The sequence below is a fragment of the Sesamum indicum genome, linkage group LG8, assembly GCF_026168435.1.
Source record: "Sesamum indicum cultivar Baizhima isolate 11 linkage group LG8, ASM2616843v1, whole genome shotgun sequence".
Taxonomy (NCBI): Eukaryota; Viridiplantae; Streptophyta; class Magnoliopsida; order Lamiales; family Pedaliaceae; genus Sesamum; species Sesamum indicum.
The window spans coordinates 29,679,032-29,705,366 of NC_142664.1; the positions used below are offsets into that span (position 1 = coordinate 29,679,032).

Consider the following 26,335-nt stretch of genomic DNA (forward strand, 5'->3'; position numbering starts at 1 on the left):
TCTTTTCCAGCCCAAAATGAGCAGATTGAAAGTGATTGATATCATAAAACAAAATTTGTTGGAGTCAAACTTAATAAAATAATATTAGTGTTTATAAATTATGATGTTATTCTATTCTTTTTCTCCCTTTTCTTTTTATTTGGCAGCTATTCTTTTTCATTATATATTAATAATATAATAAATATAATATATTTATCGTAATTATTACCTTGGATTATATTAAACCAATTTGAATTAAAATTTGGGTAAATTACATTTTGTCATTCAAACTACGTGCGTTTTTTCATTTTGACATTTATTTATTTATTTATTTATTTTGTTAACTTACCATTTCAACTATACGAAATTTACACTTTGTCATATGTGAAAGTTTTTTTGCCGAAAAAATCATCACATGTTGTGCATATATAAAAAATATCATATCACATAATCTTTAAATATCATATTTATTCATATTTTATTGAGTATGTTGAATTCAATTATATAACAATATTATTTTCAAAATTACTTATGAAAGGTTATAAGCAATTTATAAAACATCTCATATATTATTCAATATATATATATATGTATATATAAAGTATTTATTTAATCAGTGTATCTACCATGATTTATTCAGTACTTAGTTACAAAAAATTAAATTAATAAAATAATTAAATGTCAAGTAATATCATTTTTTTTGACTGTGCATACTAATTATTTCTTAAGCACTCCTGAGAGGAAGGAGATGATCCAAGGAAGAAAAGCCTCCTCCGCTCGCTTCCCATGTCTAATTCCATCCTCAGCTCCTTTCCCCAAAAATTCGGATTCTCCCTGTCCTAATTTTCCAATCCCTTTAAGAGTTAAGTTGAAACGCCACATGCTCCTGTTATGCCGTTGATTTTCTATTTTTTATTAATATATACGCGTAATGTATATATAAATTGTATTATTTATTCTCATCTTGAATAAAAATTATACTTGTAATATCTATATATTCAATAAAATATAAAATGTAATTTATTGGCAACATCCAACATTTTTTTTTCTTTATTTCTACTATTTCGACATTTATTTTAGCAGGTATATATATTCAGAATTAATGATAGAATTTCAAACAATATTTACAAGTTTGATGTTAGCACATTAGACCAAGACAAAGACATTATCATGTTTGATTTGGACAATAAAATAATAATGATGGGTATACACTTGTAACCCCTACAATAAGACTAGATTACCCTTCATTAAGGGCATTAGAGTCATTTCGCGATCAGGATCCGCGCCTCTTGTAACGGGCGGGTCGCGGAGGACCCGACCCGGATCGCACAAACCGACTGAAGACCCGGACAATGGAAGCCGTTCGATCAGAACATGAGCCAGTAGGATAAGGCCACGTGGCCCAATACCCGATACACAGTTGTGCTCTATAAATAGACCCCGATACGCCATTATTGAGGTACCTTTTACACATTTATTGAGATCGAACTTTGAGATAGAATATATTTCTCTCGATCAACCTAACTTGAGCGTCGGAGGGTCATTGTCGGGGACGTGCCCGACGAGCTCACGGTTCGTGTTTTATTCTCAGGGAACCCAAAATCCGGTCTTGGACGAATTGGCATTCTTAGTGGAGATCGAATCTCGAGATAGCATAATTCGACCCGGATCAGTTGGCGCCGTCTGTGGGAACATCTGAGAATTACATCATGGAAGGTTCATCGAGAAGGAACGCCGGGGAAGAAGATACACCAAGAAAAGGAGGAACGATAATCCAGATAACGAAAGAGGAGCTCCACAGAATGATAGAAGAAGCGAGTCGGAATGCCATTGTGGAGTACGAGAGAAGAACTGCGACCCCAGTGGCCAAAGAAACTGCAAGAAGGCAATTGTTCGAGAATACCGAGCCCCAAAGAGAGTCGCGGGTGCATGGCGAGCCAGAGCGCAGGACTAAAAAACTGGTCTCATCAGACGCGGGATCCAGTAGTCATGCCCGGTCAAAGAGAAGAGAACCCGTGATTTCGCGAGCAGAAGTGGAAAACGTAGGCAGGCAGATAGAAAAATTGAAACAACAACTAGACGACCTGAAGAAGCGAGGCGACCTGAAGAAGCGAGCTGACCTGAAGAAGCGAGGCGACCTGACGAGGCGGAATATGAACTCGCCCTTCACTAACGAAATTCTATCCGAAGTTATTGGTTCAAACTTTCGATTACCCGACCTACCCAAATATGATGGGTCGAAGGATCCACGCGAGCATATCACTGCGTTCGAAATGGTAATGAATCTATATAGGCAAACGGATTCTATTAACGCAAAGTTGTTTGTAACTACTTTGACAGGGAAGGCACAAGAGTGGTTCACCAGCTTGCCAAGTGGGACCATCGAATCGTATGAGCAATTGATACATAGGTTCGCGTACCACTTCGCCAGCAAAGGAAAATCAAAAAGATCAGCGACCCACTTGTTCGCGATCCGGCAAGGAAGTGATGAATCTCTTAAAAATTTTATGGGTAGATTCAATAACGAGACATTGGAGGTGCAGGATCTGCGGATCGAAATGATGACGAGTATATTAATACACGGGTTAAAGAAAGGACCATTCGCATCGGCGTTAGCTAGAGATCCTCCCGGTGATATAGAACAATTGATGCTCTTAGCCCACAAGTATATCAACGAGGAGGAAATGAATGCGATCAAGGACAGAGAGTGGAAAGGACATCGAGATAGAATATCCCCAAGCAGATCGTGAACCAAGACATCAAGCAGAAAGAAATAAGAGCTAGATAGAATAAAGGGAGAACAACGCTTTCAGTGAGGGCAACAACTCGGAGGATAGGGTATGCATGTACCTCTATTATTTTCATAGCGGATTTTAGCTTTTGCAGGAATAATATTATGGTGCTTACAATTACGAATTATGGGTCATGTGTATAAATACCATATTTGGGAGTATTTGCGTCTATAAATGTGCGTGTGAAATAGATAGCTTTCCCCGTGTGTCTGCAAAAGACCGTCAACTACGCGACCTGAAAAAGGCGCGACCCCGTGTGTCTGCAAAAGACCATCAACAAACACGCGACCTGCAAAAGGCGCGACCCGGTGTCTGAAAAAGACCATCAACAAACACGCGACCTGAAAAAGGCGCGATCCTTGTGTCTGCAAAAGACCATCAACCACGTGACCTGCAAAAGGCGTGATCCCTTGTGTCTGCAAAAGACCGTCAACTACGCGACCTGAAAAAGGCGCGACCCGGTGTCTGAAAAAGACCATCAACAAACACGCGACCTGAAAAAGGCGCGATCCTTGTGTCTGCAAAAGACCATCAACCACGTGACCTGCAAAAGGCGTGATCCCTTGTGTCTGCAAAAGACCGTCAACTACGCGACCTGAAAAAGGCGCGATCAGGTGTCTGAAAAAGACCATCAACAAACACGCGACCTGAAAAAGGCGCGATCCTTGTGTCTGCAAAAGACCATCAACCACGTGACCTGCAAAAGGCGTGATCCCTTGTGTCTGCAAAAGACCGTCAACTACGCGACCTGAAAAAGGCGCGACCCGGTGTCTGAAAAAGACCATCAACAAACACGCGACCTGAAAAAGGCGCGATCCTTGTGTCTGTAAAAGACCATCAACCACGTGACCTGCAAAAGACGTGATCCATTGTCTGCAAAAGACCGTCAACTACGCGACCTGAAAAAGGCGCGATCAGGTGTCTGAAAAAGACCATCAACAAACACGCGACCTGAAAAAGGCGCGACCCGGTGTCTGAAAAAGACCATCAACAAATATGCGACCTGCAAAAGGCGCGATCCCTTGTGTCTGCAAAAGACCATCAACCACGTGACCTGAAAAAGGCGCGATCAGGTGTCTGAAAAAGACCATCAACAAACACGGGACCTAAAAATGGCGCGACCCGGTGTCTGAAAAAGACCATCAACAAATACGCGACCTGCAAAAGGCGCGATCCCTTGTCTGCAAAAGACCGTCAACTACGCGACCTGGAAAAGGCGCGACCCCGTATTTCTGGAAAAGACCGTCAACTACGCGACCTGCAAAAGGCGCGACCCGGTGTCTGAAAAAGACCATCAACAAACACGCGACCTAAAAGACGCGATCAGGTATCTGAGAGACCATCAACTAACACGCGACCTGAAAAAGGTGCGATCCGGTGTCTGAAAAAGACCATCAACACATGCGATTTGAAAAAGATGCATTCGTCTTGCCATTTGAAAAAGAAGCATCAAATACGCGACCTGAAAAAGGTGCGACCCGGTGTTGGAGAGAGACCGCGATCTACATGAAAGAGAGCAGAACCCACTTGGAATGCGCGCTGCAGATCAACCGTCGAGATGCCGCCACATGTCCGCCTGGGTAACCGATCGACGGACGCGACTGTTCGACTTCTTCAAAGGCAACGGTCATGCACTTTGAAAAAGTGGGGGAGTAATGATGGGTATACACTTGTAACCCCTACAATAAGACTAGATTACCCTTCATTAAGGGCATTAGAGTCATTTCGCGATCAGGATCCGCGCCTCTTGTAACGGGCGGGTCGCGGAGGACCCGACCCGGATCGCACAAACCGACTGAAGACCCGGACAATGGAAGCCGTTCGATCAGAACATGAGCCAGTAGGATAAGGCCACGTGGCCCAATACCCGATACACAGTTGTGCTCTATAAATAGACCCCGATACGCCATTATTGAGGTACCTTTTACACATTTATTGAGATCGAACTTTGAGATAGAATATATTTCTCTCGATCAACCTAACTTGAGCGTCGGAGGGTCATTGTCGGGGACGTGCCCGACGAGCTCACGGTTCGTGTTTTATTCTCAGGGAACCCAAAATCCGGTCTTGGACGAATTGGCATTCTTAGTGGAGATCGAATCTCGAGATAGCATAATTCGACCCGGATCAAATAATAATAATAATAATTGTTGTTTTTATTATATGCTTGAAGAGCAAACTGCAAAAATTTGTAGAGAGAAATGTTGCAGGAACACTCACTTATTGTAATATATGATAAATAATACATATGAAAGAGAAATGTTGTAGGAACCTCTAACTTTGAAGCCCTAAACACATACTCGGAATAATCGGACACTGTTCAAAAGATCTACAGTGGATATAAAGATAACCATCTTTTGATCATTGCGAAACATTGTTTGGGCTTGTATTCTGGAGCTGTATGGCCTGCACCCTGCAAATCATTAACCAAAATATATGCGTTTATCTCCATATTTGCTTCACATAATTATTCATGAGGGAATGAAAAGTTTGAACTCTTATCTTGCCTTCACCGTCGCAAAGGTGAGTTCGGCTTGTTTGTTTTTGTATTTCATTGTGTATCTGCATGCACAAGATTTAATTACTTCATTTGTTGGATTGATTTTTCTGGGTCGAGTTGAGAACTGAAAACTGACCCTGCAATTTGGCCATCCACAGTCCAAGGCCTCCATTCCTCATCAAGGGTGAGATTGAGATGGCGTATCCATTTTAAAGTGCTCATGTAAGGTACAGCCATGTCATGATCACCACTGAAATTAGAGATACACATACATACATAATTACAGAATACTGGGAGAGGCTTGTTTGTACGTAGGATGTTAATATTTCTAAAAGTTAAAGCAGAAAAGATATTGTGATTGAATTTTAATTCAAGCAGTTTTAAGCCGTCAATTTTGTTTGGGAAGTAGCTAATTATTTGAGTCACCTGTATGCCAAGGCTTGAAAGCCCTTCTCATTGAGAAGTTGATGATGCTCGAAAACACTTGGTACGTCTTCTTCATAGGATAAGCTCTTATTGCATCTTTTCCATTCAGTTATTTTTCCCTGGATTTCAACCAACACCACAGAGATGTCCCACTACTCTCTTAGACAGGAAATAAACCAGTTTTTAACATGCAAAAAACTTTTGTCTATTTGTTCATGTACCTTTTTTATGTGAAGAGCTTCTTGGACAGTTTCATTATTTGCCCAGACATAAGAGGTCACGTAATCATAATTCTGCAAACAGGAAGACTTTTGCTAAGAAAAATCCAGTGGTAATAATATCATATATACTGTGTGGACACGGCAAAATAAGTTAGACGGGAATGCAGAATTACGCGGCACCATAGATGCTCTTCTTTTTGGACAAGGAAAGAAGGTCAACTGGATCATCTTCTAGGGATAATTGGACCGGCTGAGAGATGTTAAGTCTCGGTGACATGAATTTGCATTTTGGCTCCAGAATATGATTCTCAGAGATATGGCTCGTGCACTGCACTTAATTACATACAAGAACAACCAGTGCCTAAATAAATATGTAAAACGGAAGAAATGACAGTATAAGAAAATGGTATTTTACCTCTTTAACAAGTTGAAGAGCATAAAGGCATTGTATGTTTTCTGAATCTGGATTCACATACTCCCCATGACAGCTGCTATTTGCTAGCTGAAATTGTCGAGCTATCCGTGTTATATAATACAAGACAATATTCATCGACTAAATTATCATCTGTCCCAGGAAAGAATGAAGCAGAAAAACTTTTTCAGCATGATCTGAAACAACAAAAGATGCAGAATTGAGTCAAGCAGATTCAGCCACTAATGTCCAAGTGTAGGTCATTTTATCGGTTGTAGTGGAAGCAATTAGCAGCATCAGCACCTAATTTGGTCATATTGAGTATGCAGACAAATTTCATCAAGCACTATGTGGTGAATGGTGATGAAGTTCTGAATCTAGTGGCATCAAAATTGACTTTAAATTTAATCTGTATCTTTGCTTCCGTGTTTGAATTCTTAGTTCTTTCTCATTGAACTTGTTCCCCAAAGATACTAGAAAAAATAGAACGAAACTACCTCAAAATGTTCATCTGATATGAGTGCCATCCTGTGTGCATAAGGAACCTTCTCGTTATCATCTTTATTTGCATCTGTTCTTGAATTTCCAACAATGTAACCCTGCTTCAATTCCTCATTAACATGCTTATCTTTGATGAGTCATTGGAAGGCGATTTCACAGTGAGCATAGAATTTCAACTTACTTGGAGTAACATTCGTGGCTTAAGTCCAGCTTCATTACCTGGAGTATAAGCATTCAGTTCAACTCAATCCTGATGAGGGAAAATTCAAATCAAATTTATCACAAGTTCATTATGATAAACGCCACCTTTCGCTATTTCCAGAGCTACCATTGGGGCAATTTTGCCTCCATAAGAGTCACCTGCAATGTAGAGACGATTTTTGACAAACTCTGGGTGATTCAACAACCACTGCAGTTTCCAATACATAGAATTAGCTTCTAAATAATTGCTTCAGTTTTCATATGAGTTGGAAGTAAAAAGAGAAACAAGTGAAAAGGGCAGGGATGGATGATAGTTGTTGCAAGCTTACCTTCCTCAGAAAGGAGTAATTATATTCAGCAGTTTTATTGTCAGAGTTAATATAACCTTGTGAAGTGGTGGCATAGGAGAATCCAGTTCCAGCAGGGGAGTCTATGAATATAATGCTAGCAATCTGCAAGAATACCATATACAATCATCACCCTTGAGAACAAGTGAATGACGGGGAGCATGAAACGATGGATGTTAGCCACCTTCGTCCATGAATAAGGATTTACAACCAAAGAGGGTAAGCTTCCATCAAAAGCTTCAACGTCAAAACCCAATGGACCTACAAGAAACACACCACATAAATCGGAGTCAAAGTAACATAGCGTGCCGCCTCATCTTCCAAAACCCATAAATGATTACAGCAAATTGGAAAAAAACAATAAAAACCCGACCAATTTCATAAACGAGGCCTGAAAAACCAGAGCAACCAGGTTCGCCGTTGAGCCATAGTATGAGAGGGTCTCTTTGTGGGTCATTTTCTGATTGAATGAAGTAGTAAAACAGCTGCACTTCATCCTTTTCTCCCACGCCAATGTATCTGAATGCATTAAGTTCCATGAATGAGATAGATATACAAAATTAAATCAACAAACATATCGACATATATATATATATAACGGACCCGGTTTCAAGTTTGAAAGGTAGGGTTCCAGGAAATCCCGGGAGAGTGTCGATGATGCATTTTGAAGAGGCAGGTGCGTTGATGAGGAGAAGCAAACAGAGAATTAGGAAATGGAAGGCAGAGTAATACGTGTTCATACTACGTCTCTGTCTTCTTACTTTCTCCGGCCACGTTCTCTGCGGTAACCTCAGTTTAAGGTATGTCAACTTGGCTGACTGCTGCTTCATTCAGTTGGCTATATAACACTCAGCGCCTTTGTCAAAGCTAAATTTGAAAGATTAGTCGTTCGTTGCTGCATGCACTCCTGTAAGTATATAAAAACAGTTACAGTTTATTACATTTGTTTTGTGATTGATTTTGCTCAACAAACTTAGTTCAGACTAAAATTTTCCGTAGGGTCCAGACTTGATTTGGCGAAACTTGAATCAACCATATAACAAGTACAATACCCTTGCCGTGTAATTTCTATACAGTTAAAAAAAAGTGACCAATCACATTATAAGTTTGATGGTTTGATGCAGCCAAACCTAGTCCTGACTTGAAATTTCCTATAAGGTGATGAGTAACAAATAGTAAGGTGAGTGGGAAAAAATAAATTATAACAGTGAGCTTATTAAAAATATAAAAATTTGTGAGAAAAATAAGTAAAAAAAGTTGGGTAAAATATTAATATTATATCTTATTTTAAAATAAATTAATCGCTGTTTGAATGAAATAACAATATGAAACTTATAAAATATTAATAATAATAAATTTATAATGGAATTTAAATTTTAAAAATAAGTTAGTAACTTGTACATTTTTTAAGAAAAGTTGAAAAGCTCTTTTCTCTTAAAAATTTACGAAGCACTTTGTTTATAGCATTTTATAATTTCTTAAATTTTTTTAATAATATATTTCAAACGTTTATAAGCTCACCCAATTATATTATTCTCCAATTACTAGTTTTACTATACCATCTATATTTTATTTATGTTTTTCTTCTCTTTTCTTTGTCATTACTTTTCTTGTTTTATAATAATAATTAAAATAAATTCACTAAATCCAAAAAAAATATTATAATGCTATAACATGCAACGTTACTGATTTTACGTAGCATAATATATTGTTCATTTTAGGTATAACTTGACGAACTTATCTTCAAAAAAACAGCTCATTCAAAAATGAATACTTTTTTAGACTCGTAATCCACATAGAACTTACGTGATTATCATATAAAAATTAATTAATTTAATATATTATATTAGATTATACATTTAAGAAATATACACACACAAGGAGAGTTTTGGACAGTGTTTTTTTTTTTTTATGGTTTTACAATTTATTTTATTTGGTCATCAGCCTTCCTGCAAAATGGTGTTCTTCAAAATTGGATTTTAGTGTCTCTCTGTCTTTTCTGCACCACGTTTTTTCCCTTGCATTACTGTAGCGCCATTGCTCACTATGATTTTTCGGGCAAATTCTAATTTGACTTTTTATGATAAATATAATAAATATTTACTATAAAATTAATGTATAATTTGATAAAATTGATCATTTATAATTGCATGAGAAGCATATTGTATTTATAATAATAATTAATTTAATTTAAATAAGAATATTTTTCATTTTGCCTGCTTTATAGTATTTCTCATAGTACGTGGTGAGACCTACATTCGTACGGGCTGACTGCCTTTTCATTTTCATTACAGTCTGTCAATCTCACCATCTTTTTCTCCTCCTCCTCTCTTCATTATTATCTATACCACATATTTATACTATATCTTGGATGTGGTGCAATTGTTCATTGATTTTTTATGGTATGAGAAATTATATCTAGTGTTTTTAATGTTTGTATGTTTTTATTTAACATATCAGTCTATTTGTTGGTAAAATTTACAGAATTTATTGATATTAATAAAAAAAATTGATTGAAAATTCATATTTATTCTTAATTGACTTATGAGAATGAAAATGCATCTTGCCCACATCCATTAGCATATTAACATATAACCTTGACTTATATAAAAAATTAAAAAAATATATTTGACCAAGTGACAAATCAATTAAAAATAAATATAAACTTTCATTTGATTTTTTTTTTTATTGATATTAACAAACTAGGACCGCTACTTTTTAGTGCCTTTTAGCCAATGTTGGACGTATGAGTCTTGGAGCTACTGCATCACATGAATGATGGAAGTCGTTGCCATTTCCATTGCGGTGGTCATTCGTCTTCTTCGTTGTCGGATTTTGGTCGTTTCGATTCCTTACGCCTCCTACTGTGGCATTGTCCGTCTCGCCCAACTTATCCACTTATTCTACGTGTCTACCCTCCGTCGATGATAACTTTTTGTAACAATTTGATATCATATATTCACGTCCCACCAATGCTATACATATTTTTTATCTCCAATCGTTGAAATTGTAGTACTTTCTAACGTTATTATGACTATATCTCTCTCAATCATACTTAAAGTAAATCCGCTCATGCATATCATCACACACAATCCAATTCTTGTTAAATATGCATAACAAGCACCATAAAGTAAATTATTATAATTATACAGTTTATCCACAATTTTAACTCATATTTAAAATTTTTCAAAATGTAACTTCTATTATACTCGGGTGAAGAGAAAAAATGCATATTAGTCCAGCCTGGTTGAAATACAAGGTTTTAACCTAAGCTTCTATGAGTAGAGATCTATACCTGAAAAAAATATTAGTAGAAAAGTGAGATTGCAACTCAGTAAGCAAATAACCAGCGCGATTTATACATGTACATCAAACTATAGTCCACACATACTAAAATGAGCAACATTTGTCGAATATAACCAATTTAATTAAAAATGTGATAAAAGTACTCCTAAATATATTTATTTATTTACAAAATATCTATTTCTTTAATCAATTAACTCTCTCAATAATTTTTTTATTCATGCATATTTAATATTATTTTATTTTGTCAATTTCGATCAACTATCTATTTTATATTTGGTCATTTGACATTTAAAATATTTTTTTTATTTTATATGATAAAAACGTACATGCCTAATATACTTTTTTTTTCCACAAACACATGAATATTGTTTTATTTTTAGCTCTGTACTCATCGAGTATGTTCGACTGCTAGCATATATTATATATAATGTGCATATATAAAAGTAGGTAAAATTCATTTTAATCTCCGACCTTTTATTTTAACTGCAAAAATATTTAAATAAAAAACTTTGAAAATTAGAGCACAAATTAAGAAAATAAATATGTCAGCTAAAATATTAAAGAATGGGGTATATTAAACTCCTTAATTCATTAAGGCATTCTTTATTTGAAAAATTATACAAGTTCAATAAATTCAAGACAATTATGCTAATATGTCATTAATCAAATTATTATCTATACTTTTATATAATTGAATATCACCATTTTGTTGTCTTCAATTCTTTTTTGTTTGTCTTTTTTTTTTTAAAAATTATTTTATTAATTCGCATTTTTTTCTCATTTTCATTTCTCTTTTTCTTCTCACTCTTTTTTTCAATAATTACTCATAACTTTTTTCTATTTTTTTAAAATTTTTTATTTATCCAATTAACATTGATATTTTTAAAACAATAAGTAATTTATAAAAAATTTAAAATTAAAGGTGCACAAACATCTGAATCTATGTTTAATGGTAATTTTTTTCAATTAATATAATTATTATTTTTCTAAGCTAATGTACGAAGAACCAAATTGCCATAAAGAAAAGTGAAGCACTAAAATAATTTTCCGTAAAAGAAAAGTTTTATAAGTAATATAGGAAAATTAACTGTTGAAAAAATTAATTTGAAATTAATTGAAAAAATAAGAACTATTTTGAAGTTGAAATCAAACGTAGGGCACTAAAATGAATTTTACCCTATAAATGTAATAAAAGTGTAATATCCTTTTGAAGGCTAACAAGCGACAAAGAGTGATTGGCATCACCTAGCTCAAGTTTGAAACTTGATGGTGCTTGCGAGTTTACACCTCTATCCCTGATAATACAGTTCAATTGCCAAATTTCACAGCAAGAAATGAGGATAAAATTGGCATTCAAGAAAATAGCATTATGAGATTATCGTCAAGACAAGTTATGCAAGAAGCTGCCACATAGAGCCTAAACGACAGAGGAAACCTTCCTCCATTTGCTTTTCATATAAATTATACTTCAGACACCAATCATCTTCATCTTCGTTCCACGTTTATGTTAAAAGCAGTACACAGTATTGAGCTCAAAACTCTCCGTGAAGCTGTTTATGAATGCATAGTCTCTACTTCAAGCGGTTACAATAGGTAATGAAAGGACAGAAATATAAATTAATGTTAGCTATTTGATCCTATATTCTTTCTTATGCAAGTTGTCTTGAACTGAGCAAGTATTCTGTAGACCTCCTTAATTAGCATCCGAAGTCGTAGAGCGCCAACCCTTTCAACTCTGGACCGTTAAGCCTGTTGTTCCTAAAACTGCAAATAATTTGAAAATCTGATTTATTCATCAATGAAAAACCAAACTCGAAATATAGATACAAGAAACATAATTCCACTCTATATCAAAGAATTCACTAAAACTAAAGTCGCAGGCACAGTCCTGACAGGGAAGAACTAGTTCGTGGAATACCTGTCCATGGGAAAAATTCCAAAGGGGCCATCAACCGGTATAGTCCCACAAAGATCATTATTGGAGACATCGCTGCAAGAACTCAAGAATCAAACATAAATCGTGCAGAAATCATAACCATAAATTGGATTTTTGTTCTTTTGTTTCTCATTGTCCAAGGGTGTCAAACTTGGACAATTATCACTACTTACAAAACTTTGAGGTTTGGTAGAGTGGTGAGTTCCCTTGGAATTGATCCAGTTAACTTGTTATCATTTAACCGCCTGTCAATGTAAAATTTCAATTACCTAAAATTGGAATTGTACTGTTGAATTCAAGAACAAATTGGACTTACTTACAGAAACCTAAGAGACTTTAAGTTAGCAAAAGACTTGGGAATATTCCCCCTGAATTTGTTTCCATACAGATCCATGCTGACTAGTTTTCCCAAATTGCCCAATTCCTTTGGGATTCTCCCTCCAATATTGTTTCTGTAGAGCTCCCTGTAATAACCCAAAAATTTTATTCTTTTGTCATCACAAGTGAATATTGAGGACGCATTAACACTAAAACATGATGCGATGATCAATTATATAACTGTAAGTGTCGGAAAAAAGGTAAGGGAAACTGTGAGAATTTGGATATCTAGTGATGATTAGTTATAACAAGAACAACATAAATTCACCCCAAACTTTGTTACAAAAATTCCCTCTCTCCCATTCTTCCTGCAGACATCCTGGTTTAACGGCACTAATACACTGATATATACAAAAGATCTTACAGTAACTATACATCTACTGATAAAACGAAGGGATGTACAATTATTACAGCATGATGATGACTAAAAATAAGATAAACATAGTAAATAATCAAACTAAGCAGAAGGTTTAGAGTATTACAAATACTGAAGGTGCTTTAGTTCGCCTAGCTCCGGACCTAAAGTCCCAGAAATATTGGAATTGCCCAAGTCCCTACAATCAAAAATTCAGATGAAAAACAGAAACAATCACAAAACCGGAGATATTACTATTACATCCACAATCAAAGAAAGTCTCACTTAAACCTCAAATAACAGCAGAGATAGAAACAGAAAAGCAGTGATTGTAAGAATAACAGGGAAAAATGAAGATCTTACAAGCGAACAACACGGTAATTAGAGTCGCAGGTAACATGAAACCAGGTACAAGGATTGACGAGAGTGGGATCCCAGCTCTGCAGAACATTGGTGGGGTCTGAAAGTCTGGTCCTCAAAGCATGTAACGCGTTTCCTGCAACAGCAAATCAAAAGGCACTTTATTGATACGAAAAGACAACAACTTTGGACAGCCTATTTCATTAATTTCTAACCAACAAAAAAAGCCTTAAAAAACACAACAAAACTGTTATGGATCCTCAGAACCTGAAGATTCAAGAAACAAAAATGTAAAGACAACAATTCTTGGAACACTTGTGTGATTTTAATTCTCTGAAACAACCAAAGAATCAGAAGTTGAAAGAGGTTTCTTTACCTTCAGAATTTGTGGAGAATGAAGAAGAGAAGGAAAGGAGAAGGGGGAGCAGAAAAGAGAGGAGAGAAGGAAAAGTCATTTTAGAGAGAGAGAATGAAAATGGAGGAGTGGAGAAATATGTGTAAAGAAAGAAGAAAGGAGAGAAGAAGAGAATGAGGTGTTGTGCAGTGTAGTGTAATGTAGGAACAGTGATCAGTCAAGTATGAAAAATATGGAAAGGGATTAATTAATTTTTATGATGGTGATTTGGTCAAATTAAAATTTTAAATATATATATATATATACACACATATATATTTTGATTCTTTAAAGGAGCAATGAGAAATGATATTTGGAGTGGGACACGCATAGGTAGTGGGACGAGGAAGGAAGTCTAAGAGTGGGGTCCACGTATGGTTCATTGAGTTGTACTTGTTCTTCTTCTGGCAATGGCTGTTGATTATAATTGGTCTGAATTTATGCAGTCTGGTCTAGTCTAGTCTACTAAGGTGGTCTGACTCAACTAAACCGTAAACAGTAAGCAAAGCACCAACATGGGGACCCCACCCATCACTCCCACTCGCACTCACACTCCATAGTCCATCCATTATCTTACCCACAAATTCTAATTGGAGTGGTTGCTAGTTGGGCTTTCTTCCATCTGTCACTCACAAGATTTTTGGATCATGTTTATGAAGTTTCCGACAGTAGTGGGTCCTTAGCCCTCAGGCCCACAGAGATTAATGGGGGCCCATCAAATGAACCAACCAACCACTACCACCACATACATATTACTTTCTAGTTCCTGCACAGTCATGTGCCCTTTTTTCACTTCTGCTATGAACATCAATTTTCTTTTTTTGGTTTTTGTTGGCTGGCATTTAGATCTTTTTTTTTATTCTTTCTTATATTACACACGACATATACGTTGTATGAAGTAATCTAGACCACAATACTATTCTAACAAATGTTATTACAACGTGCGAGTTAAACAAGATGCAGAGATGAACAGGAAATAATATAAGAAACTCGAGATAATGAGATATATATATATATATATCAACATTTCATAAGCAAAATGTAAAATCCTTTACACACCATAAAGGCCAGTAAAATAAACAAGTAGCTAAAAGATGTTGCTTGCTTGCTTTGACAATGAACTTCCATTTCATTTTGTCTTGTTTCTGGTTTGAAACTTCAGGGAGACAAAAATGTGGAAAAATGGTTAGCTCTGTGAGCCTCATACTTCGCCTGTTGTCGCCCTCTTCCTCTCCTGTTCTTCGGCTTCAAGCCAAGCAGCCTAATGCATGTGCAAAAAAAACACATTTAATAGGGGAAGATTAGAAGCAAGCAAAAGATATCACATTTAAAAGCAATGCATCAAAGTTATATATGAACAAGCAGTGGCAACGGATCTTGCCTTGTCTCGTTGAAGTCTAGAGACGTGAGGGCGTATAGAATTTCCTAAGCTCAGGCCTCCCCATGCTTCCTGAAACTCTCTATCCCTAGCTTGTTGACGTGAAATTGAGTGTCTGGTGCTATCATCTTGTTTCTCAGCTGCCGCCAACTTTTCCTTCTCTAGCCGTGACTTATGCTTCACTAAAACATGGTCCAAACTGCCTTCGGTGCTTTCTGTTTCTCTGTAGGTATCCTTTCGCTTGAGTTGTATTTGCATTTGCTCGTCTGCACGAAATTCCATCTTTTCTTTTTCCAGCCTTGACACATGCTTTACTAAAACTTTGTCTAAACTTTCATAGTTTCCTGCTGCATTGTCTCTTCTATCTTCACTCTGTTGCTGCTGAAGTCCAACGCTGCTTCTTGATGGTGCTGCTTCCTTTTTCTCGCTTCGCAACGAATCATCTGTTTGTAGAAGTATCTTATTTGCCAGCACTTCACTCTTATGGTTTTGATCTTTACTGTCAATGACTTCCAATGTCGTTGAATTTCTGTTCTCAATTTTGTTAAGGTCCATATTTTCTTTGCCTACTGAATCTCCAGTAGAACTAAATGGGATCTCTTTCAAATTTGTTGCATCCGCTAGAATAGCAGTTGTCTTTCTTGAATCAATGACCCTTTCTCCTTCAGTTCGCTCGAAATTTTTCCTGTTCCTAGCTTCTTGGACCTCCCTTTCAAGTCTTGTCAACCGTTTCACCAAATATTTATCTAGACTGGGAACCTCCGCAACATCTTTCTGTTCCCTACGTCCTCTTTGGAATTTCCTGTTATCTACTTCAGATGATTTAGCGTTCATCCTTGCTTCTTCAACCTCTTTCTCAAGCTTTGAAGAATGTTTAACTAGCACACTTCCTAAGTCAGGAATCACCATGTCCTCTTTGAGCTTTACTTCAGTTCTTGAACTTGTATTCTTGACAGAAAAGAGCTTCTCATCATCGGTTGCATCTAGCTTCTGTTTACTTGCATCACTAGCTTCATTTTTTCTCGCATTTTTGGCTTCCAGTACCTCTCTTTCAAGTCTCGTCAAGCGTTTCACAAGGAATTTGTCCAGGCCAGGGAGTTCAGCACCTCCTGTCCCTCCCACCTGTGCATCTGCAAATGAATTCCTTGCCATCCTCCCACCAACAGACACTCTGCTGGGGACCTTACTACAATAATCCTTGGTACTTTCAACAGCAGAGCTTAAAGCAGCATTTAAACCACTCGTTGCAACTATAGTGGCAAGAGAAGCAAGTTCTTCTTCTTTCAAGCCTCGAAGCCTACCAAGCATCATATCAACAATATTAGTCATACTAAACTTATCCGACTCCTGTCCTTTCTTGTGCTTCCTCAGTCTTGTGCCATCAAATTCCTTATTACAGCAACTTCCAACTTCCAGCTCCGGCCCAGCATCAGATTCACAGTCTAAAGTGAAGTCTGTTAATTCATTGCAATTTTCCTCAGTATCAGGGTTCTCACTTATTTTGCGCAACAATTCTTTAAACTCCTCTTTGTTTATTGAAGGGCAATTAGCAAGCTTAATAAAAGCAGCTTTAACAGCGGCAGCTACTTGTTTATCAACCTCAAATGCAGTCTCAAAAGTCGCCAAAACCGTATGAGTGGTAGATCCTCCCTTACTAGAGGACGTTGTTTCTATTTTGTAATGGTTTTGAACACAACCCAACATATCATCATTCATGATCACACCCACCGCCCGTGCAGCTTCAGCAGCTTCGGCAGCAGAAAGTTCTGCTCTCGACAGCTGAGCTTCTGCTTCTTTACTTTCAATCCTTTTGAGGAAACCAATCAACGTTAAACCAAAGATAACATCATCCCATATAAACCAATGCCAATTAACTGTACAATAATTACCTGGCGGCCTGCAGTATACGACACCAGGATGCTTCCACCATTGCACCCTTTCGAGCCTCCATTGCTTTCTCGGCAGCTTCTCTTATTGCAATCTTTTCTCTCAGTACTCTCGAGTAATGTGGATTTGAATCACCAAGAGTTTCATCTAGTGTTAAACGCATTCCATCTACTTCCTGCGTTAGGACTTAGCATCAGAACTTTGTCTATCAAGAACCTAGCTCAGGAAATAGATAGATTAGTGTATGTAGCAAACCTGAAGCATTTTAATTTTCCTCTTCAAATAGGGTTCGACCTTTTTCCGGGGGAACCAATTAAGCGGTGAGGTCTTGCGACGAGGAGGCTTAGAGATTTGGGATGTAAGTTTGTTCAAAGCGTTTAAGCTAGACCGCACTGCATCCTTCGATTTATTATTCTGTACTTGGAAAGAATGTAGTTAGAAACTGAAAACAAACACCCCCGGACAGATATCAGAGCAACCAATGCAAACTCTATTTCTTGGATAAGTTCTTACCACATGTCAGGATAGAGGAACATAAAAAATATACAAAACAAAAGTACAAGAAATTCACTTCCCCAAACCTCAGATCCACAACTATGCCAACTAATCAAACCATGAAATAAAAGCCGTTTATCCAAATGCCAAGAAAATCAAAGACTTGAGACTAAATCAGAAATTAAGTGAACAGAGGATCAGCCCAACAACAGAGAACAAGAAACAGACGGAATTACTAACAAAGAACGAAGAAAGAATACCTTTCCAATCTTAGACGCAGACGTCGCAGACTCCTTTGGACTGCTGTCTTTCTCAAGAGAGGTTTCTTTCCTCGACTTCTCAACACAGCCCATATCAATACAACCAAGATCCATTCTTTTTCTTCTTCAACAAAAAAGCTTCAATTAAAAAACCAAGGAAATATTTTTGATTTCCTCAATTTGAGGATGGGTGGTGGGTAGATGAATACAGAACAGATCAAGAGCGTAGTCAATATCCAAGAAAATTTATACCAAAAATTTAAAACCCAGAAAAACTTTTCACGAAATTAATTAAATTTCGGATTAATTCGTATGAGTTTCATAAGGAAGAGTGACAGCAGTTTTTGGAGTGAAGAAATTTTAGAAGAGGAACGGAGTGTGATTCTTGATATCTTTCTTTTTTCAAAGAAGAAACTATCCGTTAGACTGCGAATTTTTCGTGTTGCAACGGTCAAGTGGAGGGTGTGTATCCTGTGGATTGGGCGTAGGATATTACGGTGACACCATTTGGCTTATATGCGATCTCATCCGACGGTCAGCAATTACTTATTCGCTCTGTGGGTTGGTGGGCTTGTTCAATTCAAACTGAAGTACGTAACATTACAAAATGACGAAAAAAATGAATAATACTTTGAAATTTATTTCATTAGATATATATATATATACATTTAAATTTGAGTTATTCATTGTGTTTGACCAGTCTTTAATATATCAATATAAGACATCATATGATTAGTCTCTTCAAAAATAGAACATACTTAATAATTACCATTATCAATAAGATAAATATGTATAAAACCTCCAACTAATGTGTTCACATTTCTTAGTTTATTTTCCTATTTTGATAATATTGACATTTAACTATTAATAATACCTCTTGTAATTGACAATTTAATCAAGAATCTTTTTCTTGTTGAAAAAAAAAAAGGCAAACAAAATAAGTATTTTCCTTAATTTTCAACTTTGATGATCCAAAATAGAGCTGACTGCTGAGGGAACTGTTGAAATGCAGCTCATATGTTTTGAGGCCAAACATGCGAAATTACTTAATAATATCAGCATTTCAGTTTATGGCATCATTACATGAACGTCCTCGCGACTCTTACAATACCCCAACATCATGTCTACCTCTATTCACGCAAAGGGGTATTGCTTTTTAAGAAACACATCAGTTCTAATATTATTCTTCCCCTGTACCATACAACATGATGCTGATGATCGAACTAGTCTGAAAATAATTCCAAGAACGAAGAAAGACGTCGTTTGCCACGAACAAAACGAATCACTGAAACTACGGCCATTCCCGGTCTCTGATCCATTTTGTAGCCACCCATTTCTCCCCATTCACAACTGGACAGCTTCCATGAAGTGAGGTCTGCTAGATCAGATACCCATACACAGTGAGGACTTCACTATATTTTCCTAAATTAGAACGTTATGAACGAAACTAAATATGTTGGCATGACATACTGGTAAACATGCAACGAGCACAAAACTCAATCGTATCCAACTATATTTACTGTGTTTTCCTCGTTTTTTCACATTATCAAACTTTGGTCATACTTGCACAAAAGGAAAAAGCTTACTTCAGTTCATGTTGCATGAAACATGTCTCCTAAGCCAGTTAAGTACTTGCCCAAATCTATGACACGAGGGAAAACTAATGCAATGAAAAGATATCAGAATGTGAGGGTAAATGCTACACGTGTGGGTAAGCAACCCAACTTGGGTGTAGACTGTTGTATCATGCATAATAGTGCTAATTCTGGTTCAACAGTCTATCTGGTTACTTCCCACATGAGTAGCATGAAACGGTACCTGAATGTATTCTATTACCTTATCGATTGTTCCATTTGGAAATAATGAATAGAACAGAAGCCCATCTCCTTGGCGTGGTCTCACCTTCAAACCTATGCAGCTTCTATAATCATATCCTGTATTCATGTTTGAGCCGTTCTGCAGGAGCACCAGATGAAAGTCAATCTCAATCATATCTGCGTACTTCTCCTTGTTTGTTGTAATTCTATTTTTCAGACATAAGCAAATGCTCAAGATCATATATTCTCGTCTTACCTCATACGGGAACATGGTTTCTCCACCTTCCTCCACATCAGATAAGTACAACAAGAAAGAAGCCATCTGTAAGAGGAAGCAAATTAGCTTCTAGAGCAGCAATGATCGACATACACAGGTCTTATCTGGGGAAGGTGATGATACTCATAGAAGGCAACTTTTGTCAATTCCCAAAATTTTTATCTACTAATTATAACAAACCAGTCAGCTTGTATCCGAGTGTGGACGACACATACCCTTTGGCTCTGCTGTGGACCATATTCGGCAGGGTTGAATGAGTCATAGTGAGAAATGTATCTTTGTCCCACCTCATACCGCAGAACGTTGAAAGCCTGCAATATCGTGATATGCCCCATTACTCAAGTATCTCAGAAATGACCTGTAATAGAAAATTGAAATTTTCAACTTTCCATACTAAGAAAATCACAGATCAAATGCAACAAATAATGCACTTCTTAAATCAGAAGATGTAATTGATTAAAGTCTAGCAGACGCTCTAAAGTGTAGAGAAGAGACATTAGGTAATGAAAAAGGATCCAGCCAATGATATTACTGCCCAAATTGCTCTAGGACCAAGACAGCAATAGGCTGCAGATGCATATTTATTTGTCAGAACAACTAAATTTGAATTTTTAATGAATACGTGCTTTCCAATTATGCGTGGAGAGAAACAGCTTAGAATAAGGAAGGGTCAGAAACTAACCTCTCCATGGCTCCTTGGGAGCATTGTAGCTCTTGCAATTTTCCTCTCAACAAACTCCAAAACTCCAGAACTGTCTTCTGATGCACTGATAAATGCACCTGAACTGAACACAAAAACTGAAGAATAATTAGTAACTTACACAAGAAGTCTACTGGAAGCAGTATACTATCAACATCTTTACAAGTTTTGTTGGCAAAAATAACATTCGATTCCTTGATATAGGACAAGTCACAGCTGCTGTAAGTACTTCAAATGTTTAATGTAAACGGCTTCAATAGATAAGGAATAAATGATATTTGGAAGTAGAACAAAAGAATCTCAACACTTCAATGCCCCATATAAAGGGATGGCTACTGATCAACAAACATGGATAATGGACTAGAAAGAAACTATCATTTGGATAAGTACAAGAATGTAAGCAAATGTGCTTCCAACTGAAAACAAATTGGCGCATGATGGACAGCCATTTTGCTGATAAATGGTCTTAAAAGCTTTTCCATGTCAATGCCTAAACACAAGACAGAACTAACATGGAAAGAGCAGACACTTAAAAACAAGATTGAGAACTGGATGACTCTCATAAATAATTAAGTACACAGACCAAACATGTTTCTCTACTCCCTAGCATGCAGATTAGTATAGTCATGTTACAACTACAAGGTCATAAATAAAAGACAGAATCACCGGAAAGAAGAACAAATGTAATGAGAAAAGAACAGTCAGAAGAGACCTTGTTCTGGTACCCTTGGTGCTTTCCGCAGTCTCTCCCTTCCGTAAAGCGAGTGCTGATGGTTTAAGCTTACTCTTAGCCATTTCAATTACACTTTGGCACTGTTCAGCTGAGGCAAAATTTGGGAAATAAACAGCCCGTGGCCTCCAACTCAAAACCTGCAAATACCAAGGTCACAATGCACCCAGCCCAGATGAAACAATGCCTTAAGAAAAGAGATCAAAAATCCAATTTTATGCACAATTCTGAAGAATCTTGGCTCCAAATGTCTTCATCACCAATCATATTGAATAGCATTCAATTTAAACCAACATGCTAACAAGCTCATAATCGAACTAAAGTCAGCAATCACTGATATTGCTCCACATTTGTCCAGATTTTTCATCATCAAAATCCCAAAGATCCAAGAAAATGAAATAAAAAAAAAGGGACCTGAAATGGGATGGAACGGACTGAAGACTCTCCAGTTTCACCATAAGACATAGCATCGCCGTCTTCATATCCAAACTCGTCCAGCAATCTATGCCTAGATCCACCCCTATTCACATCCTGCAAACATATAAATGAAAAACACGCACAAAACCCACAAAGCAAAAATGCAAATACATCTATAAAGAGAGAAGGGTTTGACCTGAGATATGATCATGGATCCAAAGAGCCCAGCAAGAAAGAAGCAGAAGCATAAGAAGAAAACGATGGGCAATCTTAGGTTAGGCTCCAGGCCAAGAAATCTTTTTCCTCTGTGTTTCATGATTAATCGGATGCAATCAGAAGGAGTAATGTGTGGTACCCGTCGTAAGATTTTGTAGAAGATTGTGCGTGGATCAATAATAATAATAAAGCCAAAGTGTGAATCGGTTTATGCGCCTGTTTTTGTGGAAAACTGGGATGAGAGAATGCCGGTCTGGAGGTTGACAGAACCCGTCTATGGCGGGAGCCTTTACTAGTCTGCTGTTTTGACATTAAACACTCTTTTGAGAAAAACCAATGTTGCAAGTTTTTCGACAATTGCTTCAGTTTTGGATTTGGATTTGGCGCACTCGGGACGTTTTCACACAACAATTTTAGCTCAAATTTAAATCAGTCAGTAATGTAATTTATGTACAATTTTCAAAAAAATATTATCAATAATATTAATATGTGATTGGTCTAATTTGATTTTATAAAAATTTTTAGATTCTGACTCATATTTTGTGAAAGCAACGAGTTTTGTTTGGTTTAAAATCGGTTCAAATTTTTAACTATCGAAAAATGTTCAAAATCAGCACAAATATTAGTTTTCTTTCGATTTTTATATTATTTATATATGTAAAATTAAGAGATATTAGTTCCTAAGACATAACATGACATGCAAAATAACTTTTGTCTCCTAAAAATTAATAACTAAAATATTTTCTTTATTTTTTAATAATTACAATCATGGTGACATTTATGATATTTTATATTGTTTTACAAACTGATAGCAAATAAAATTTCAACCATCTTAAAAATAATATCAAATTCTTGAACGCAGTTTTCAAAGCCTTAAAAATTCAAACCCACAAAATCATCGGAATTTAGTGGAAAAACATTCGAAATATGAATATTGTTCATGTTATAAAATAGCATAATAATTTGTAGTTACAGAAGTTTCTATGAATTGTTTTGTGGAAGGATGGAAGTTGCACACTGCCCACTCTCATGTCCGCATCTACACTTTGGACATATTGTACATGTGGATATATATTTCAGCAACCACAAAATAAAATTAATTGGAAATATTTGTTAGCTAGTGGACGGAATATATAGATACATATATGCTTAAAGTTACTTTATGCTTCACTGTCCTTCGTTCATTGGATAATTATTAAACATTTGATTCATTCATCAAATACATATATCTCACGTTCAAAATCACTAAAACAATTATAACATTTAACTATAGTTACTTGTCATGGTTAGTAACAAATAGCCGTAGTAAATAATTATTAATCACGACAACACAACGATTATTAGCTGTGGTTTTTGAAAGGGTGGCTAAAAGCCATAATAAATGTTTGACTATGGCTAAAAAAAATATTATGGTGCAAAAGCTAGTTTCTTATATCTGTTTTATTTAATTGTAGTTAATAGTAGTCAGTTACCATGGGTTTTGGCCATAATTAATACTCTTGTAGCCAATAGTAATAATTTTTTTCTAGTGAATGCAACAATTATGCCCCTGTATTTTTCATAATGAAGCAATTTACCCTCTTAAAATGCTTCATTTTTAGACTATTAATTTTTTTCATAAAAAAATAATTTGCTCATTTACAATATCACAAGGGAGTAAATTGTATTAAATCGGAACTCAAAATCCAAATTCTTCACCGGCCATCCAAGAATCTATTCTTCCATTCATGCACGTGTGCATATATAGTTTCTTCCTCACTATAAATGCTCACGACTCTTTCCACAAGACCACACACAAACATCACTACTTCCATAGCACACACAGTACACACACTAGACAGAAGACATGGCCATATTAACTGGACTCATCAAGAACACAAAGATGTTGCTCGTCAAGAAGCCATTTTCCGCGTACGTTTATCATATTTTGTTTTGCATATTTGTGTCTGCATTATATAAATATAAATATATATATATATAATATATATTTATTTGTATTATTATAATTTAACGAGTCTAGTATGGAAGTTGTTTTAGAGTACTCACAACACATTTTCTTATGTACGTCTCTGCTTTAAATGCCCGTTTCTTAATTTCTACTCTATCTTTTTATAACGTCTTCTTTTCTATTTAACTAAATTTTCTCTTTTATTCTCTTTCCATATGTAGTGTCCATTTTTATTCTTATTTTTGCTTATTTTACTATTCAATAATCTAATAATTTTATAATTTACGATATTAATGAGATTATGTATATAATTTAAAAATAATTATGCACATGATGCATGAATCGAAATTAATAAATTACGTGTGACGAAGTGTGCTGCATTCGATTGCTGGTAATTAACATGGGGCCTTCAGTTTCATTGATTTCATTAAATTAAATTAATTTTTTTTTAATTTTATAAATGCATGCAGGAGGGGATTGGAATTTGAACGTTATATGAGCAAGTTTGTAGGGTCAGATGAGGGAAAGAAGGAGATTATAGATGTGGAGGATGAGCAGGTGGGCGTGGGGGCGGTGCATGGACAGAGCAGGTGGTTGCCCCATCCCCGCTCCGGCATATATTTCCCTGAAGGCCACGAATGGGTGATGGACGGCGTCCCCGACAACGCAGCCTCATTTGATCGCACTGTTTGGCTGAGGACCACTGATGAACGGCTTGATCATAAACCATACAATAATTAATTCATATTATTGCCCCACACACCACAAGATAAATAATAGTATATACTATATGTGTTCTTCGTTTTAATTTTCAAAAAGTAATTATTTAGATTACTCTATTTTATTAACAAAATATTGCATGTTAAATAAATTTGAAATTAATTTTTGTAACATGAACACCACCTTGATTTGAAATTAATTTTTGTAACATGAACACCACCTTGACAATAAGAAGAAATATACTGGAATAAATTAATTCAGAAAATCTAATTAAATCGCAAAAATCACTTCACTATAATTAATAAGGAGCCTGAATCCCAACGTAATCAGCTTTAATAAAGAAGTATGATGGCAAAATGAACCAAGAAGCTACTGAATTTAGCTCTAACCAATAAAATGAAATGAAGACAACCAATAAAATGCGCTTTTTCCCGAAATAAATACGAAAATATTTATTTTATGTCACATCAATAATGTTTTAACATGTCGATTAAGGAGAAATTCCAAATGTGCAAGTAATTTAAAAAACGAAATTGGAACAAAGAGTATTTAGTCACTTACATATAATAATTCTGGTATTTTAATTTTAATATAAACCATCATTAGCAGTGGGAATAAAAGAAAGGTGTAGCATTTTAATTTTAATATCCATGAATTGGAATTATTCCCGCAATCTCATATAATAGAAGTGGTTCACGTATTTCCTGTTGTTCCACACCAAATATTGGGAGTTGTGGGTGGTCAGACTCACATGTCTTGCATGTATTAATTACCTGCTATTAACCTTTCCGTTTCTTCATTACCTCTTTGACCAAAACTGGATCTATCTCATAACTGCTTAACTATTCTTTTTTAATTAATTTGAGACGATACATTTGTTACATGCATCACAGTTAGTAATATTGTTGGTGTATAATTAGTTTAGATTTAGAGGATATTTTGAGTCACCTTATAAAGTCTGCGATAAATATTTTAAGAAATTTAAATATAAAATGTTATGATTTAATCCAACTTTTTTTAGTAGCATATTATAAGTTTCATAATATTATTTCTCTTACTAGAATGGGGCCGGGGTGATTTCAACAAAAATTGTACTAACATGTGTTGGTTTTTAGAATTGAGAGGATTTTAATTCCTGTATAATTTTTAACAAAAAAGAGACGTTTTCCTTTCTATTGAAAGAATCACTTCGGAAAACGCGCTAGCACAAGCGATAAATATAAAGACATAATAATAAAATTGAAGCATAAAAAACAAACGAATAATTATTGCAAATCAATCAATATTCACTATTAAAATAAATATGTAATAATGATTAATTTTTATAAAAAATGATTATAATTTTATTGTTATGGAACGTCAATTTGGCGACTTGCAAGTTT

The 26,335-nt window shown here is 35.8% G+C and overlaps 4 protein-coding genes across 4 annotated transcripts; all 4 read right to left on the reverse strand.

Annotated features, from left to right (window-relative positions):
* Positions 1 to 4,959: 4,959 nt before the first annotated feature.
* On the reverse strand, positions 4,960 to 8,271 carry LOC105169470 (serine carboxypeptidase-like 7). Its single transcript, XM_088883059.1, is given in 15 exon segments — positions 4,960 to 5,184; positions 5,279 to 5,333; positions 5,408 to 5,521; positions 5,698 to 5,816; positions 5,919 to 5,990; positions 6,092 to 6,124; positions 6,127 to 6,246; positions 6,334 to 6,420; positions 6,828 to 6,929; positions 7,013 to 7,050; positions 7,138 to 7,240; positions 7,362 to 7,484; positions 7,564 to 7,640; positions 7,753 to 7,898; positions 7,983 to 8,271. Coding segments are annotated over 15 exon segments (1,500 nt in total). The 5' UTR covers positions 8,210 to 8,271; the 3' UTR covers positions 4,960 to 5,100.
* Positions 8,272 to 12,096: 3,825 nt separating this feature from the next.
* LOC105169471 (leucine-rich repeat protein 2) lies at positions 12,097 to 14,276 on the reverse strand. Its single transcript, XM_011089864.3, has 7 exons — positions 14,091 to 14,276; positions 13,718 to 13,850; positions 13,482 to 13,553; positions 12,942 to 13,085; positions 12,795 to 12,866; positions 12,604 to 12,675; positions 12,097 to 12,449 (listed from the first exon to the last, which is right to left on the reverse strand). The coding sequence occupies exons 1-7, from the start codon at positions 14,167 to 14,169 to the stop codon at positions 12,383 to 12,385; spliced, it is 639 nt and encodes a 212-aa protein (XP_011088166.3). The 5' UTR covers positions 14,170 to 14,276; the 3' UTR covers positions 12,097 to 12,382.
* A 798-nt stretch (positions 14,277 to 15,074) lies between these two features.
* Positions 15,075 to 18,544, reverse strand: LOC105169472 (myosin-2 heavy chain-like protein). The gene is made up of 5 exons (XM_011089865.3): positions 18,129 to 18,544; positions 17,629 to 17,787; positions 17,376 to 17,548; positions 15,490 to 17,293; positions 15,075 to 15,369 (listed from the first exon to the last, which is right to left on the reverse strand). Exons 1-5 carry the CDS (start codon positions 18,240 to 18,242, stop codon positions 15,310 to 15,312), a joined length of 2,310 nt encoding a protein of 769 aa, XP_011088167.1. The 5' UTR covers positions 18,243 to 18,544; the 3' UTR covers positions 15,075 to 15,309.
* Positions 18,545 to 19,163: 619 nt separating this feature from the next.
* Positions 19,164 to 22,607, reverse strand: LOC105169473 (putative prolyl 4-hydroxylase 9). The gene is made up of 8 exons (XM_011089866.3): positions 22,266 to 22,607; positions 22,067 to 22,183; positions 21,635 to 21,792; positions 20,905 to 21,007; positions 20,438 to 20,533; positions 20,202 to 20,267; positions 19,965 to 20,084; positions 19,164 to 19,503 (listed from the first exon to the last, which is right to left on the reverse strand). Exons 1-8 carry the CDS (start codon positions 22,383 to 22,385, stop codon positions 19,420 to 19,422), a joined length of 864 nt encoding a protein of 287 aa, XP_011088168.1. The 5' UTR covers positions 22,386 to 22,607; the 3' UTR covers positions 19,164 to 19,419.
* Positions 22,608 to 26,335: the final 3,728 nt, after the last annotated feature.

Excerpts from the sequence above, each read along its gene's own strand:
- LOC105169473 (XM_011089866.3), bottom strand. The coding sequence starts at position 22,385 with ATGAAACACAGAGGAAAAAGATTTCTTGGCCTGGAGCCTAACCTAAGA. Across the intron at positions 20,085-20,201 it reads AAACCATGTTCCCGTATGAG|AACGGCTCAAACATGAATAC; the intron begins GTAAGACGAGAA and ends GTGCTCCTGCAG. Across the intron at positions 19,504-19,964 it reads CAAATGGAACAATCGATAAG|ACCTCACTTCATGGAAGCTG; the intron begins GTAATAGAATAC and ends CTGATCTAGCAG.
- LOC105169472 (XM_011089865.3), bottom strand. The coding sequence starts at position 18,242 with ATGGATCTTGGTTGTATTGATATGGGCTGTGTTGAGAAGTCGAGGAAA. Across the intron at positions 17,788-18,128 it reads CTGCGTCTAAGATTGGAAAG|AATAATAAATCGAAGGATGC; the intron begins GTATTCTTTCTT and ends TTCCAAGTACAG. Across the intron at positions 15,370-15,489 it reads CTAGACTTCAACGAGACAAG|GCTGCTTGGCTTGAAGCCGA; the intron begins GCAAGATCCGTT and ends CACATGCATTAG.
- LOC105169471 (XM_011089864.3), bottom strand. The coding sequence starts at position 14,169 with ATGACTTTTCCTTCTCTCCTCTCTTTTCTGCTCCCCCTTCTCCTTTCC. Across the intron at positions 13,554-13,717 it reads AATTACCGTGTTGTTCGCTT|GGACTTGGGCAATTCCAATA; the intron begins GTAAGATCTTCA and ends TTTTGATTGTAG. Across the intron at positions 13,086-13,481 it reads CTAAAGCACCTTCAGTATTT|GGAGCTCTACAGAAACAATA; the intron begins GTAATACTCTAA and ends GGGTTATTACAG.